Here is a 16,536-nt window from a genome sequence, read left to right as displayed (position 1 = left end):
GGGAACAGGAATCCAGGCTGTTCCAGGAGCCCCATGGCAGCTCTGCTCACAGCCAGCACTGTCTGAGGTAGGAGAAATGGCTGGAAGGATTTTGTCATCTTCATCTCCCCGGGAATGTGATGTAACATCAAACCTGAGCTGTGCAGCAGCGATACTTTAATATAAATAAATCCTGTACGTTTTTGGAGCTGTTGCAGGTATTTCGAATTAAACTAACAAAAGGGAAACAGGGTAGACACAGCAGCTGTTTGAGGCTTTTCTGAGAATTTTTCCAAATTACCAAATCTTTGTTCTTCAGTTTCCCAAGTTCAAGGGCAGAGTCTATCCTTAACCTCTAGAAAGGTGAAAATATTTTAAAAGTGTAGTGATCTTTTAAAAAAGAAAAGAGCAATATTATGCTTACAGATGTAGTAAAGCCTTTAAACCTCCATCTACCAGTTTGTGCACGAGTGTGCAGGTGAGTAATAAAGAGGTTATTGATCTGGGAAGGATCAATATGGATGAGCTGAGGGCAGGATCCTCTGGTGATTTCCAGGGTCGAGCAAGGGACAGAACTGTGGTGCCTGGCACACTTTAAAAAGCCTCGGCAGGAACGTGAGCAGTCCACAAACGGGGATTCATTCCTCCCTCTGCTTCTTCCCCCGTCCAGGAGCTGAATCCTTCCCTTGTGCCCACTCCTGCCTGCCGGAGGGAGCGAGTTCATCCTGTCCGCTTCCGTGGGGCTGAGACAGGGGCAGAGGGCTCGGGGGCTGCTCTGAACTGGGTGGGACGGGGCTGCGGGATGGGCTCGGGTCCTTGTGGGAGGGGGAAAAGCCAATTCCCCTTCCCCTGGCCGCTCATTCCCTGGAGCCGGGAGGGAAAAGCCAATTCCCGTTCCCCCGGCCGCTCATTCCCTGGAGCGAGGAGGGAAAAACCAATTCCCTTTTCCCCGGCCGCTCATTCCCCGGAGTGAGGAGGGAAAAGCCAATTCCCTTTTCCCCGGCCGCTCATTCCCTGGAGCCGGGAGGGAAAATCCAATTCCCTTTTCCCCGGCCGCTCATTCCCCGGAGTGAGGAGGGAAAAGCCAATTCCCTGTTCCCTGGAGCGAGGAGGGAAAAGCCAATTCCCGTTCCCCCGGCCGCTCATTCCCTGGAGCGAGGAGGGAAAATCCAATTCCCTTTTCCCCGGCCGCTCATTCCCTGGAGCCGGGAGGGAAAAGCCAATTCCCTTTTCCCCGGCCGCTCATTCCCTGGAGCCGGGAGGGAAAAGCCAATTCCCTATTCCCCGGAGTGAGGAGGGAAAAGCCAATTCCCGTTGCCCCGGGCGGGGGAGGCGCCGCGGCGGGGGCGGGCCGGGGGCGGCGGGGCCGGCTCCGCACCGCGCAGGTTGAGAACCGCGTGCGCTGAAGAAGCGCCGGGAGCGGAGCGGAGCGGGCCCGGCGCTCCAGCATGGCCCAGCCGCGCTGCCGCTCCGTGCTCATCACCGGCTGCAGCCGCGGCATCGGCCTGGGGCTGGTGCGGGGGCTCGCAGCCGCCAGCCCCTCCCCGGATTTGGTCTTCGCGACCTGCCGGTACCCGGAGAAGGCGCAGGTAAGCGGGGCGAGGGCGCCTGGGGACCCCGGAATGGGGTAAAGGGGTCGGGAGGGAGGAGAAGGCACTTTGGAAAAGCGGCACATCTCGAGCATCCCTGTGCCGGCAGCGAGAGCCCGGGCTGGGCTGGAGCCGGGACCGAGCTCCCGGGCCGGGCTGGAGCCGGGACCGAGCTCCCGGGCCGGGCTGGAGCCGGGACCGAGCTCCCGGGCCGGGCTGGAGCCGGGACCGAGCTCCCGGGCCGGGCTGGAGCCGGGACCGAGCCCCCGGGCCGGGCTGGAGCCGGGACCGAGCTCCCGGGCCGGGCTGGAGCCGGGACCGAGCCCCCGGGCTGCGATGGAGCCGGGACCGAGCCCCCGGGCCGGGCTGGAGCCGGGACCGAGCTCCCGGGCCGGGCTGGAGCCGGGACCGAGCTCCCGGGCCGGGCTGGAGCCGGGCCGGGTGGAGCCGGTACCGGGCAGCTCTCCGGGGTTGGATCTGGGGTTTACCGATGATGGGGAGCGTTCACGGGAGGAGGAGAGCGAGCGGGACACGGCCGGGGAGCTGCAGCATCTCCAACGCTCCTGCCCCTCCTTTCATCGCCGAGTTTCTCGCTGGATTTGCTGCTGGAGATGTCTGTCCTGTCCTTGTCCGGGTCTGCACGGCCCGGAGCCCAGCAGGGGCAGCCCATCATCCCCCAGAAACATTTCCCGTGAGAGAAACCCGCCGCAGCTTTCCTTCTCTCTCTCCACGCGTGTCTGTATCCCCAGCAGGAGCCGTGTGCCCTGTCTGCCTCTTTTTCTCTGCTGCACTTGCAACAAGTGAGAAAGCCCAAATGAGCAATGAATTAAAGACTTCTCTGAGGTCCCTCTCTGCTGGGCAGGGCTCAGAGTTCCTGTTGGAAACGGGTTTTTGATACCTGCAACTTGTGGATCCGCTTGGTGCCCTCTCTCTCTCTCCCATTTCAGCCCAAGTCCCTGCTGCTGCAGCATCGCAGTAGTTCTGGGACTCCCAAAGATTTTTATAGGAGCCTTTCAAACTCAAATTTCACGGATCAAATTTAGCACACCTCTCAAACTTTTGGGAGGCAAATCGCTGGGGTGGTCAGCAGCGTCACCTGTTGTGTGTGCAGGCTGATCTCGGCTCTCCTCGGTGAGGGGGGATTTGGGCAGCACAGGAACTCTCACAGGAACCCATCCCTCCATCCCTCCATCCATCCATCCATCCATCCATCCATCCCTCCATCCATCCCTCCATCCATCCCTCCATCCATCCATCCATCCATCCCTCCATCCATCCATCCCTCCATCCATCCATCCATCCATCCATCCATCCATCCCTCCATCCATCCATCCATCATCCATCCATCCATCCCTCCATCCATCCATCCATCCCTCCATCCCTCCATCCATCCATCCCTCCCCTGCTCCTTCGGAGCTCTGGGAATCCCTCAGCCCTGCCACTGCCCCGCACCCCCCTGGAATGGCCCAGGCATTTGGAAGGAGAATTGATACCCACAGCGCCGTTCCTGCATCCCCCCAGGGCAAAAGGCAAATTCCAGAGGGAAACGGAGCCCCTGTGTCTGCTCCTTCTGGGGGATTTGGTTCCTTCTGCACAGATTGTGATCGCGCCGTCCCAGCAATAAACCAAACACAGCAACTTTGTTTACTGCTTAGCTACAAAAAAATCCTCCAAAAGGTGGTGCTCAGGATGTGGGACAGGTAACAGCTGCAGTCTGACCTCTGCAGGTCCTTATGAAACCGAAGGGAAATATCTTAATTTTTAAAAAAAAGTCTCCAGCACATTTAGGGTATTTCTGAATGAAAGAGCCCAGCAAGGCAGGGATCAGGTGCACAGCTCCCTTTCAGGGCTGCTGCTCCCTGTGGCTCCCCCGAGCCCCTCCTGGCAGCACCTGAGCAGAAATTCATTCCATCCTGTTCCCTCTGAACTCCTGGCACCGCTCCCAGCCCTGTTTCCTACCAGTGATTGCACAAGAGCCCGGTGTAGTAGTGGCACAGGAAAGCAGCAGAGACATCCGACCTGTGTAGATCAAAATCTCCCTGCGTGTTGTTTGTCCTAAAGCTGCTTCAGCCACTGCTCAAAGAGGTTTTTTTCTCTTTTCCACCGACTGGCCCCTGTGATTTTTTCATCATAATGGTCTCAGATCCATTACACGGAGAAGTGAAATGGTTCAACAGGAAGAACTTCTTAGGAAACATTACACGGGCAAATCTCAGCACAACTCGTCAGTTTGGGTTTGGTTTGTTTTTTGGGGGTATTTTTGTGTGGTCAGTATTTAAAAATCTGGAGCAAAAAGGCTGCAAAGCTGCAGAGGAAGATGAAAGAGCCTCCAGACAGTGCAATGTGTCTGGGAAGAGTCTGGGTCACTCCTTGCTGGTGGGAGAAACCTGGAAAGCCTCTGGCAGGGTAAGGAACTGGCCAGGAGCCACATTCCAGCAACCCCACTGGGGATCCTGCCGGCCACGTGGGGTGCATCCTGAGCTTTTTTTTTTATTATTATTTTTTAGGGGGGCAATTTTTGTCCTTGGTGGATCAGGGTGGGTTTTTGTTCTTTGTAAGGACCTCTAGGCCATGTGCTGTGCTTTGGCAGGACATCAATAGAAACCTCTGCAGTCAGCTGAAAGCAGATTTCTAACAGATGGCTTTGGAAACTCCACGAGGAAGAGAATTCTTTGCTAAAGGTATTGTAGTGGTTTCACCAGCATTATCTGCCCCATCTGCAATGCACGGAGCTGGCACAAAACTTTCTGACCCTCTGAGAGTGTTCCCACTGGTCCTTGGGGCTGGCAGAGGGCAAGAACAGACCTGCTCCAGCCTCCAGCACTGGGAATCTTGGTCATGGCAGCACCAAATTCAGCTGCTGCTCCCAAAGCTCGGCTCCAGCCTGGCACTGCTGCTGAGCGTGGCAGGAAAGGCAAAGGTTCCGTGATTTTCTTGTCATTTTTATTATTTTTTCTTTCTTTCTCAGAGAGGAGCCTTTGTTGTCGCTGAGTTTCCAGTCAAATTTCGAACGCTCAGGTTCATGTTGAACTCCCAGAGTTTTGGGTCCTGCTCTCCAGGGATTGGCACTGCAGGCTCAATTTTGGGCACATGAAATGGGCTTGGCCCATCTCAGATCTGTTTGTGGGCTGTGAAGTTGAGGGAGTTTTTCTTTCTCTGCACACCCGGGTCAGTGCTTTTTCTCTTGGCAGCAATTCAGGTGGTCCAATTCTGGTTTTCCCCCTTGGCTTTTTGTTGACCACACAAAAAAATCCTCCTTGGTACAACTGTCCCCCACTTCCTCTCCTGCATGAGAGGATGAACCCGGAGAACAGCAGCTTTGGACAGTTCCTATAAATTCTGCTCTCCTCTGGTTTGGCAGAGCAGCATTTTCCCGTGGCAGAATGGAGATGGGCAGAGCTTAAATGAAAAGGCTTTTAAAAAGAATCTTCCAGTTTTTAGAGGAAAAGCGATTAAATATGCTTAGCTCCTGGCAAACACAGTTCCACCTTGGGCAAGAATCTCTCAGCAGAGTGGTGACTGAGTATTTTGAAGCCCTTCAAGCAGTGGACAGAGAAGAGCTCCTAAGGACCTGCTTTTCCAGAGATGCTGGGGAATTCTGGCTTCGCTTTCCTCTCTTCACCGGGAAAAGCAGCACATCTCCTGTAACTCCCTAACCTTGGGGTAATGCCGAACAGCTGCAGGCTTTTGCATGTGAGTCTGTGCTGGCAGAAGTTGTGAAAACTCCAGCTCTGGGGCTGAGCAGCTCCTAGGTGGCCTCCCCAGAACATTTGCCTAACAAATGGGCTGCAGATCACACGATAGCAGACAGCCAGATAACCACTGCCCCTGCTGGAAAAGCACCACCGGAGACTCCTCCAGCCACGCTCTGATCCCAGCCTGCCTTTTCCTGGGCTGCTGGCAGTGGGAGCAGCTACAAATCTGCTGGGAAATAATCCCGATGTGCTGCTTTTGCTCTCCACATGGGCACAACCCCAGCGCTGTCGTTACCAGGGAGCCAGCGCAAGCTGGAATTCTCCCCACACTCCTCTTTTCCTTCTTTGCTCCTTCCTCCCCCATCCTGCTTTCCCATAAAAGGGAAAACTCTGCCCTAAAGGACTGCACTGGGGTCCCCCGTGGGATGGGGGGAGGAGGAGATGGCCGTGGGGTGAATAAATAAATTTAAAAGTGCCCAGAGCTGTGGGATGTGCACAGGAGCATCTCCTGCTCTCCCCGAGCCCCAGCGAGTCCCCAGGTGAACGAATCCCTCACTCTGCAGAGCTCTGGGAAGCTTCCAGGGCTAAATGTGCATTTTCCCCTCGCTCTGCAGCAGGAGATTGGGTCACAAGCTGTGCCTGTTCCCTTGTCAGCTCTCTGCTCACTGTCTCTGTCAGGTTTGGGGCTTGTTTTTCCCTTTAACACATATTTTAGCCATGTGGTTTGCAACTGGGAAGAGCAGCTGAGTGATCTGTGCACCAGATATATCAGGCAAAGGAGGCATTTCTGAATATATATATATATATATATATATATATATATATATATATATCAGGCAGGGAGGGCATTCTTGAAGCCTTTCTAATTTTGGGTTATTGCAGAGTCGTTTTATTTGATTTTTTTTTTTCTGGAAGTGTTTTACACTTCCTACAGCAGCGAGGTCTGTTTTTTTCTGGAGTCAGAGAGGGCTGTGGGTCAGGGCAGTGCTGTGGAAGCTGTTCCAGGGTTGAACAGTGAGCTGGCTGTACACTGTGATACTGAAAAGCTGTCTCAGGGGGACGCACAAAAATAGGATACACCTCTGGCTTTGTCCCGAGTGCAAGCAGGATGAGGTGAAGGATACCCAAGCACCTTTATCCTGCCCACAGGCTGTGTTTGCTGGGCTTGATTGCTTCCAACTGGCAGAGTGGGGCCAGGCCCTTTCCAAGAGCTGTAACTGAAGTGGATAATGCTTTCACGAAGAAGGCAAAGTAAATCTTGCTAAATGACAAAGACAACAAAACATTCCTGCTTGAAATCTAGCAATAAATACCCTGTGTGCTGCTGAGTCTGCCTCTGGAGCCCCGAGTGCCAGAGGATCTTGTTTAAATCAGAATAGGCTGACTCTTTGTTAATCGTAATTAAAAGTCAGCAAGCAGGAAACAACAGATGCTAATCAGAGTTTAATTCTCGTCTTGGACTCCCCACGAGTTGATTCTCAGGGGTGATTGTTCAGGTGCAGAGCAGTTCTACAGCTACCATGCTAAATAAACACAGTTTTAGGGAGCTGGATTGTGGCTTTTTGTTGGGTTTTGTCTTGTTTGTTTTTAAATTATCTGTCACAGCACACTAATTAAAAATGCCTTAGCTGGGATATGTTGGCTGTACCGATGTGTCTCAGTCCTCCTTTTCTCATTTTCCTCCTAGTCACAGGAGGGGGAAAATAGGCTTTCCTGCAACTTTTAGATGTTCTAACTGGATTTTTCAGCTTATATCAGGTGTAACATTCTTGAAGACCAAAGCTGTCTAGATCAGCCTTGTGCCTGGGAGCTGCTTCTCAGAAATTTAAACCCCTGAAGTGGGAGTCACTTGTTAACTAAGTAATTAACTAGAAAACCCATTGAATTTTAAACCTAATTTGCATGCAGCTATTGTAATTTCATGCTATGGACTGGAGAATGCTTCAGTTCTTAATTGAAAATATTGCTCATTTCAGAAGCTTCTCAGTTGCTGCTGCTGCTCGGAGCAGCTCTTGCCTTTCAGCAGGAGCTGGTAGCTCTTTTCTGTCGGAGAGTAAAGCACATAAATAAATGAACTATAAATAAATGGACAAACCTGGAGAAGCCAGAGCACTCCTGGAGTTTATTGTGCTCTGAGTGATACTGTCACACTGAAATCCAGTGACAATCCAAAGGCACAGAATCACTGCAGGCCTTGACATGGCAGAGCTATTTCATCAATATACAAGACAGTGTGTTCTGGGCCTTTAATTGATGGAAATCTGTCCCACCGAGCCCTGTCCAAAGCAAGGAATGTCTTCTGGTTTTGTGCTGCTGGCTTGTTTTTCCTTCCCCCTCCCCTTAACTGCAGTTGTAGATTGGCCTGGGTGGGAGAACAAATCTCCCAAACAAGCCTGGAGAGAACCCTGCAGGGTCTGATGTGAGATAAAAGATGTGATCCATTATGGTTTGTCAGAGGACACCGAGTCCCGAAAGTGTCTCCAAGGGGCAGAGAAGGATTCTTTCCAACCCTGCCCTCCTGACCCCTATTCCCAAAGGGCTCCTAAAGAAAGGGATTTGCCGGGGCTGGAATGTTTGGCCAGGTTGCTGTGTCTCCTGAACATGACTGGGAATATGGAATCCATCTGTTGTCTTTGGCCACGCTTCCCACTTGGCTTCATGGCACAGAAAGCAGAGTATTCCAGCCGGGCCCATAAATCCAATTTGGACAGGCTTTGTGCAGCCAGAACAGACAGAGCACGGATTTCTGCAGCAGCACCAGCCTGCCGTGCTGACAGGCAGATGAGTGAGCTCCAGCAGGGAGGGAATTGTTTTCCTGGACAGTGGCTGTGCCTCAGACCAATTTCTTGGTGGGCTTCACCTCCACTTACAAGAACTGACGCTAACGAGGCTGCTGGGAAAACGAAATTCCCATAGGGAAACTGCTGGGGAAATTTTCCTGCAAACAGGAATTTCAAATGGCTTTTTAAAAGCGTTCCTGTTGCCCTGAAGGGGTGTCCAGCTCTAGCTGAGCTTCAGGAGAATTTCCCTCTTTTTACAGAATTGGGGAGGCACTGGATTTTTACTGGAATGCTGAAAACTGAGCACTAAAGCTGAGAAATATCCCCCTAAAAATCCAGCACACTGGAATCTGGACTAAGCAGGGGAAGAGTCCCATTTCCTGATCTGGCTTTTAGGAAAGCTGCTCAGCAAGCTGGAAAAAAAAAGAGAATCTCTGCCTTCAGTCCAATCATGAAAATATTTCAGTTGCAATTCTGGAGGTGCAGAATTCAAAGTGATTCCTGTAACAGCCATGGAGATATACACATATATATATATAAAATAAAAATAATTCTTCTTCCTAGGAACTGCAGCAGCTTAGCAAGCAATACAGCAACATCAAGCTCCTGCAGCTGGGTGAGTAAAGGGCTTTATTTCTGAAATTTCTGCAGCTCAGGTGAATGCATCTTAAAAAAATTGGTCTCCTGAGTGATCAGTAGCTGGACACGATCTCCAGCAGCTGAAAACCATCCTAAGAGAACACTGGGGAAATGTAATTCTGTGAAATCTGTGCATTCTCACCTGTGTGCTGCCCAAACGTCCCTGCGGAGCCTCAGCTTTGGTTTGGCACGGGTTGTCTCGTGCCAGGCCCTCCCTGCTCTGCTCACCGGGGCTCCTCCTGCCTCCTCTGCGCAGATGTGGTCTGTGAGAACAGCATCAAGAAAGTGGTCAAGGAAGTGGAAGAAATTGTGGGAGACAAAGGGCTGAACTGCCTCATCAACAACGCTGGCATCAACGTGCTCGCCTCGCTGGAGGAGGTCACGGCAGAGACCATGCTCACCATTTATGAAACCAACACCGTGGCCCAGCTGATGGTCACCAAGGTGAGGACAGGCAGGGATGGGCTCAGTCTGGGGCTTTTGCACAAGTGAGCTGGACTTGTCCAGGTGTTCATCCCCTTGGAGATGCACAGGGACAATTCTGACAGGGAGCTGCTGCCTGTGCACCTGGTGTGGGGTCACTTCGTGGCAGGTGGGGACAGGAGGTGGGCAGAAGAGGCTGCTGGAGGAAGGTCTCCTCTGCCCACTGGGTGTGAGGAGCCATCACCACGCCGTGCTGCGCCGTGGTGGCACAGATTCCTGGGATTCCTGCTTTGAAGGAGGGAATGATGCAGCTCCAATCCAAATCACCAAATGAAAGCAAACTCTGTTTTTCACAGGCGTTCCTCCCGCTGCTGAGGAAGGCAGCACAGCTGGGCACTGGCATGGGCTGTCACAGAGCTGCCATCATCAACATGTCCTCTCTGGCTGCCTCCATGCAGCTCGTCCAGGCCAACGAGATGTTCCTCAAGGTCTATCCCTACAGGATAGCAAAGGTTTGTGGGCTCCCTCCCCTGGGCTGTGATCCTGGCTGAGGGAAGGTAGAGACCATGCTGACCTTAGGAAGGGGTGCAGCAGCTCTGTGGACACAAAAAGTGTTCTTGTTCTTCACTTGGGTGGGAATGGGAGCTGTGGAACACTGCACCTGGAGCAGCTTCTGGAGAACAGGCTCCCAAATCCCTGCCCTGAGACAGATCCACTCCTGAGGGATTTGGCATTCAGGGAAGAGCTGATGCCATCGAGTGTGGGTTCCATCAGCTGTGTTCCACTCCTGTCCAAGAGAGAGCAGGCAGGAAGCTCAGCAAAAGGTGTGCTGACCTGTACGTGGGGATGTCACTTCGTGACAGGTGGGATTTTTAGTTTTCCCACACCCAGAGATTGAGTTTGTACAGATAGTCAGGATCACACATACAGTTTCTCCTACACCACCTACTCATAAGCTGTTAAATGCTTGTTTTCCCTGTTCAGAAGTAAATGAATGTTTGTGTAGTGATTAGTGCAGAAAAACACAGTCCTTATGTCAATATTATTCTCCTCACAGCTCCTGAGGCATTTCAAATGCTACTTTATCTTCCATTACAACTCAGTTTCGTTTTTGGGCACTAAGTTTGTGGTGGTAGAGCCTTCAGAGTTCCCAGAATGTCTGGATGAATTACTGAGAGCCTCTTCCTGCCCCTTGCTGTGGCAGCAGGGTGGGAGGTGCCCACCACCTGGGCTTGAGGTGGTGCTCGAGGCATATAAACAACAAGGGGCTGTTTATTTGTTTATTATTAATTATTATTGTTTATTATTAATTGATGGTTTCCACTCCCGCAGACTGCACTGAACATGATCACCCGGTGTCTCGCTGCAGACCTGAAATCAGACGGAATTCTCTGCATTTCCCTGCACCCAGGCTGGCTTCAAACAGACATGGGTGGAAACATGGTGAGTGCCAGCGCTGGAAACGTGACCTCCGTGTGCTGTGACACACAAAAATACATCCCCTTCATTCCAGATCATCCTTAAATACATTTAATTCTCTTCTGAAGGATATTGACCTAAGCTTGATTCATTCCAGGCTCCCATGCAGGTGCAGGAGGCTATCCCAGGTATTCTCTCCGTTCTGGACCGTCTCGGTGAAAAAGAAAATGGATCTTTCCTGGACTGGCAAGGGGAAACTCTGCCGTGGTAGAAGTGCACAGAACTCTCCAGGAACAGCTCGTCAGTCACAATTTAACCTTGCCACTCCTGTCTGTGTCTCTAGGGTTTTGGTTTTTATTTTACACGCTTGTTGAAATAGCCAGTCTGACACTCAGCCTCTCTCTAGGTGTATTTGGAAAGCAAAGGGGCTGAGTCTTTCACTTTGGTATTGCTACTGCTCTGCTCTAATGCTCCCTGCAAACACTACTGTGCTCTCGGTGATGGGCATCTCCTGGAGCCCTCTGAGATGGATTCAAACCTGCAAGTTACATCCAGGGGCTGCTGCTCCCTTTCCACTTCCAAACCCAAAGTGGGCTTCTGGCTCTTAGCAGAATTAAATTACCCGAGCTCAGAGTAAGGCCAGTGTAGGCTGTCAGGTTCCAGTATGCTTAGTTAATTCCAGAAAAAAACTCCTTTGATTTCCTTTGTTCTTAACTGAGCCAAGGCTCAGCTCTAAACCAAGGGAATTTGGTACTTCTGTGAATTCTGTGGCAAACTCTGAGTGTGCCCAGGTTGCCAGTGTACACCAGGCAATTGCTTTGTTCCCAGTGGGTGACTAACAGCCTGATATGGGGGTGGGAATGTTGTTTTGTACATAAACTTCTGAAATGTCTTCAATAAAGTCTTGATTAAATAAACAGTCTGTTTAGCAAACTGTTTACTTCATTTAATTTCTCCTCCATAGGTTTGTCTTTCCCGACAAGGGAACTTTACTCCTAATTTTCAGGAAGAAACTCTAACCCACATTAACCTTTCAGGGTAGTTGGGTTTGACACAGTGGGGCGTGCCCAAACCAGAGACAGACCCTTGTTCTGATCTGAAATACTACAAGCAGCTGGTGAATAAATCTCTTGTGTTCTGGCTGAGGTAGGTACAAAAGCAAAAAGCTCTTTGAAGTCTGGGATTGGCTTCAACATCCCTCCCTCATGCCAGCTGATTAGGCACTTTCATGCTGTGCCAAGAGGGTTCCTGTGCCGAGCAGGAGAAGACAAAACAACAGCCAGGTAAGGCGAGAGGACAGGTGTGGCTGTCCCTGGACCTGCCACCGGGACCTGCCCCCGGATACAGAGCTGGGTGTGGCAGGGAGAGGTGGCTGTGCCTTGGTGATCCCTGCATCAACAGGGACAGGCTCACTGAAACAGCACCACAGAGCCCAAAGGGTATCACAGAACCCTTCAGAGAATCACAGAATCCTTCAGGGAATCCTTTAGGGAATCACAGAGCCCTTCAGGGAATCACAGAGCCCTTCAGGGAATCCTTTAGGGAATCACAGAGCCCTTCAGGGAATCACAAAATCCTTCACAGAATCACAGGTTACCAATAACATGGGGTTGTGAGGGACCATGAAGGGCCATAAAGAGCCGTGAGGGACCATGAAGGGCCATAAGGACCCATGAGGGACCGAGCCTGGCACCTTGCGGAGCCCTGAACAGCTGTGAGGGACCATAAGGACCTGTGAGGGAGCATGAAGGGCCACAGAGGCTCATGAGGGACCATGAAGGACCACAAGGACCCGTGAGGGGCTGAGCCTGGCACCCTGAGGGACCCTGACCGTCCCCGCGGGACCCTGACCGTCCCTGAGGGACCCTGACCGTCCCTGAGGGACCCTGACCGTCCCTGAGGGACCCTGACCGTCCCCATGGGACCCTGGCCGTCCCTGAGGGACCCTGACCGTCCCCATGGGACCCTGACCGTCCCTGAGGGACCCTGACCGTCCCTGAGGGACCCTGACCGTCCCCGCGGGACCCTGACCGTCCCTGAGGGACCCTGACCGTCCCTCAGGGACCCTGACCGTCCCCATGGGACCCTGACTGTCCCCGCGGGACCCTGACCGTCCCCGTGGGACTCTGGCCGTCCCTGAGGGACCCTGAGGGACTCTGGCCGTCCCCGAGGGACTCTGACTGTCCCTGAGGGACTCTGACCGTCCCCGCGGGACTCTGACTGTCCCCGCGGGACCCTGGCCGTCCCCGCGGGACCCTGGCCGTCCCCGCGGGACCCTGGCCGTCCCCGCGGGACTCTGACTGTCCCCGCGGGACCCTGGCCGTCCCCGCGGGACCCTGGCCGTCCCCGCGGGACTCTGACTGTCCCCGCGGGACCCTGGCCATCCCCGCGGGACCCTGGCCGTCCCCGCGGCCGTTACCGCGCGCGCCGCCGGGGGCGCCGCGCGCCGCCGGAAGTTCCGGTGGCGGCGGGGCCGGTGGGTGATGGCGGCGGCGGCGGCGGGGCCGTGAGGGGAGGGCGGGGGCGGCGGCTCGGGGGCTGCTCGCGGACCCCGGCCGGGCCGGCAGGGCTGAGGGGAAGGAGGCGGCCCCTCGGCGACCGCCCGTGCTTGGGCCGCGCGGCTGCTGCCGCCGGCCTTAGGGAGGAGCGGGGCTGCGCCACGGAGCTCGGCTAGAATTGCCGTGCTTTTAAAGTTAAAACAGCCCAAGCTTTATTAATAAATCGCCTCGGCGGCTCAGCTGCCCCTGTGCTCGACCCCGACAGACTGAGGGTAAAACCAGGAGGATGGTTAGGGTCTCAGCCCATCTTTTGGGGCTGTGGTGCTGAATAGGGAAGGTTTTTTAAAGCTGCATGTCTGCATTAGTGAATAAATGTTCTTATTTGAACAGTCAAGCCCCTGTGCTTGACCCCCACAGCAGAGCCCGACAGACTGAGGGTAAAACCAGGAGGATGTTTAGGGTGTCAGCCTATCTTTCAGGGATGTGAGGCTAAATAAGGAAGATTTTTTTAAACCTGCATGTTTGCATTACTGAATAAATGTTCTTATTTGAACAGTCATTGCTGGCTCTGCCAGTGAACAAAGAGAAACAAAATGTTAATATCAAGGCTGAGTTCCCAGTTGCTGAAGGCTTCAAGAATTGCAGGTAAATTCGTATTGTGTGATCAAGTTTTCTGTTTGTTTGAGTTTATTTTCCTGGGGTGATTGGGTTCCTAGAAAGTTCTTTTCCACCAAGCAGTGCAGGAGAGAGGAGGTGGTTGTTGAGTCACTGGTTGTCAAATGTTTTTATGTCTCTGATTTATTGTGTAAGTATGGTGTGGCTTTGGTCTAAGGCTTTTAACCTTAGGAGAAGATTCCTCAGCAGCAGAGAGGTTTGATACAGCAAACACTTCCTTACCATTCCAAATTGATTTTCCATCAGAAAACACAAGAACGTTCCTCTGAATGGAATCATGGAAAGGTTTTGGGTTGGAAGGGACCTTAAAGACCATGGAATTCCAACCCTTTCACCCTCCACCCTGCTCTGCCTGGATGATTTGGGCAGCTTACCCAGTAAAACATAATATATTTTTAACATGACAGTGTTGTAGTTAAAAGTGAAAATTGAAAATCTCTCCTCGCTTTTCTGTTGTCGATACAAGTTCTGTGAGTGTTTCCCTTTATTAGCTTGCTTTGGCCAGAGCTGTCTGGCGGTTTGAGAGCTGGGCAAGAGCTTTTCTCTGGAAAATTCTGCCTTTTTAAGTGCAAGCCCTTTCTCCCAAAGGCCACCTCTTGCCCAGGTCCGTGTCCTCCTTCCTCTGCTGCCGCTCTCCGTGCGCACGCTACAGCACCCAGCCCCCCAACACCAGCGGGGCGCAGCCCCAGCAGTGGCACACGCTGGATCCTGAGCTGGAGGAGATCCTCATTCCCAGGAAACTCTCCATCAGCCCCTTGGAGAGCTGGCTGACAGTCAGGTACTCCCTCCCCAAAGCTGAGGGGGCTGAGGAAGAAGCCAGCCATGAAAGCCCACAGCCCTCTGAGTGTCCCCCTGCTGCTGGGACAGGGGATGTGGAGGAAGGAGAGGGAGCTCTGGGTGACCGAGTGCAGTGCAGGAACGTGCTGAAGATCCGCAGGAGGAAAATGAACAGGCACAAGTACAAGAAGCTGCTCAAGAGGAGGAAGTTCATCCGCAGGAGGATCAAGGAGGGGCGCAAGAAGAAGCGTCAGGTGAGCTCAGGGGAGGGGGAGTTTCCCGACAGAAATGTGCCCACGTTTCCAACCAGCCTCTGGGTAGGGGTTGGGTGATGGATTTAAGTGGATTTAAGGAAAAATGAGCTTGAATGAACTCAGCATTTAGCCTGAAGCTGTGCCAGGGGAGGGTCAGGTTGGGCACCAGCAGGAATGTCTCCATGGAAAGGGTGTCCAGGCATTGGAACTGCCCAGGGAGGTTTGGAGTTTCCATCCCTGGAGGTGTCCAAGGAATTCCTAGATGTGGGGACAGTCACAGCTGGACTTACTGATCGCAGAGATCTTCCCCAGCCTCAGTGATTCTGTGATTCCAAATATAAATGTGATCATTGCTGGGCTTAATTTTTCTTCCATTTTATAAATATGTGTGATTAATGGAGATGAACGTACTATTTGCGTGAAGGATGAATTCATGTGTCTACCCTGGATCAGGGAGACTCCTTTAATCTTAATTTCTCCCATGCCAACATCCTCACGTGCTTCTTATTCTATTTTTTTAATCTAGAAGCCTTTTATTTCCTTTAATAGAAGATGTGAGGGAAGACATGGGGCTTTGTTCAAGCTGGGGATATTCTCCTTCAGCATTGCTTTTCTTGGGATTAATTTAGTTAATTCTCTAGGAATTCTCACATTGCCCAGATGCAAATTAGGGTTAATTGTAATTCCACAGCTTCTGATTTGCAGTGAACTCTGAAAGGTGAAATCCTCTTATTTCCCTTACCATTTCTTTGTCCACCTTCTCAGTTTTCCTTGCACAGGACTTGTAAAATGATACTGCCAAAATCCCTGTGCATTTTAATGTCTTCTGATGTATTTTCTGCAGTAAAATTCAATATTTTGATACCTAAAACCTTTGTTTCCTTTGTGTGTGTTACACCTACACCGTTCTTGGGACACGTGGGCAGTGGCTGCTATTTCTAAGCTGTGTTACCATTTTTTCTTTTTTTTTTTTCCTCTTTTAGATAAAATTTGAGAAAGATTTGGAGCGCATCTGGAAAAGAGCTGGCTTGAAAAGTGCTCCTGCAGGGTGGCAAACCCCCAAGATCTACCTGAGGAGTTCCAAGCGATAAAAAAAAACACCTGTCACAAATTTTAACCTGCAATTGTTATTAAAAAATATTTAAGTATGTCAATGACATTTAACCTTTTTCTGATTGTGATGAAAATAGTAGGAAGGAGTTTTCCCAGGACAAACTGGCAGCTTTTCCTTCCCAAAGGAGAGGTGTGAGCTTTTTTCTGCTGGCCTGTGGCCATTGCTGAATTTCTCAAGTCTTCTCTTTGAGATAAGATAGAATCTAAAAAAAATCAGCTGTGGGAGAAGGGATCAGTGAAAGAATTCCTGTTGTTTATATGGCACAAAGCTTTGGGAAATTCTTTACTAAGCTGCATTCTTTCACAGCCTTACTGCAGAAAGTTTTCCTAAGAGTTGTGGTGGGGTGGGAATTGGATCAGAATTTCAGGAAATTTACCTGCTGGAGCTTTTGTTGTCTCTTATGTGGAGCCTTAAAAGGCACATTTATTTTTGTGTTCTATTTTGTGCTAATAAAAAATGGTTATTTTTTTGTCTTTGATTGATCCCTGTCGTGTAGAACATCCAGATACTGGTCAAAGTAGAAGCTCAGAGCTAATTATTCATTAACTACAAAAAACGTTTGTGCCTGAGACAAGTCTGATAAAATCAGCTGTTTTTGCATGGTTGAAGAGAGTTGTGAAAGCTGTGAAAAATACAGGTGTTTAAAATAAACCCTGACAGAGGACTTTATCTGGGTTCTGCTTTGGGTTCTGCC

At 51.5% G+C, this 16,536-nt stretch overlaps 2 protein-coding genes across 5 annotated transcripts; both read left to right on the top strand.

Annotated features, from left to right (window-relative positions):
• The first annotated feature begins 1,333 nt into the window (after positions 1-1,333).
• AURKAIP1 (aurora kinase A interacting protein 1) lies at positions 1,334-16,506 on the top strand. 4 transcript variants are annotated; one of them, XM_085558718.1, is made up of 4 exons: positions 1,334-1,348; positions 13,579-13,667; positions 14,286-14,728; positions 15,712-16,506. In XM_085558718.1, the coding sequence occupies exons 2-4, from the start codon at positions 13,616-13,618 to the stop codon at positions 15,817-15,819; spliced, it is 603 nt and encodes a 200-aa protein (XP_085414844.1). In that variant the 5' UTR covers positions 1,334-1,348; positions 13,579-13,615; the 3' UTR covers positions 15,820-16,506. The 4 variants fall into 4 exon arrangements, with proteins under 4 accessions (XP_085414844.1, XP_021385569.1, XP_077644233.1 ...); XM_021529894.4 differs by lacking the exon at positions 1,334-1,348 and adding an exon at positions 12,968-13,000; XM_077788107.2 differs by lacking the exon at positions 1,334-1,348 and adding an exon at positions 12,982-13,032 and having other exon boundaries at positions 13,580-13,667.
• Positions 1,368-11,457, top strand: LOC110470339 (uncharacterized). The gene is made up of 6 exons (XM_077788220.2): positions 1,368-1,568; positions 8,608-8,659; positions 8,939-9,126; positions 9,462-9,617; positions 10,438-10,548; positions 10,682-11,457. The coding sequence occupies exons 1-6, from the start codon at positions 1,428-1,430 to the stop codon at positions 10,793-10,795; spliced, it is 762 nt and encodes a 253-aa protein (XP_077644346.1). The 5' UTR covers positions 1,368-1,427; the 3' UTR covers positions 10,796-11,457.
• Positions 16,507-16,536: the final 30 nt, after the last annotated feature.

Source organism: Lonchura striata, chromosome 21 (genome assembly GCF_050655825.1).
Source record: "Lonchura striata isolate lonStrDom1 chromosome 21, ASM5065582v1, whole genome shotgun sequence".
NCBI classification, from domain to species: Eukaryota; Metazoa; Chordata; class Aves; order Passeriformes; family Estrildidae; genus Lonchura; species Lonchura striata.
Note: the sequence above shows the minus strand (reverse complement) of the source record. Positions and strands in the feature narration are given on the sequence as shown.

Coding starts and splice junctions, on each gene's coding strand:
- LOC110470339 (XM_077788220.2), top strand. CDS start 1,428: ATGGCCCAGCCGCGCTGCCGCTCCGTGCTCATCACCGGCTGCAGCCGC. Junction 1,569..8,607: donor GGTACCCGGAGAAGGCGCAG/GTAAGCGGGGCG, acceptor TCTTCTTCCTAG/GAACTGCAGCAGCTTAGCAA. Junction 9,127..9,461: donor CCCAGCTGATGGTCACCAAG/GTGAGGACAGGC, acceptor TGTTTTTCACAG/GCGTTCCTCCCGCTGCTGAG.
- AURKAIP1 (XM_085558718.1), top strand. CDS start 13,616: ATGTTAATATCAAGGCTGAGTTCCCAGTTGCTGAAGGCTTCAAGAATT. Junction 13,668..14,285: donor GAAGGCTTCAAGAATTGCAG/GTAAATTCGTAT, acceptor TTTCTCCCAAAG/GCCACCTCTTGCCCAGGTCC. Junction 14,729..15,711: donor GGCGCAAGAAGAAGCGTCAG/GTGAGCTCAGGG, acceptor TTCCTCTTTTAG/ATAAAATTTGAGAAAGATTT.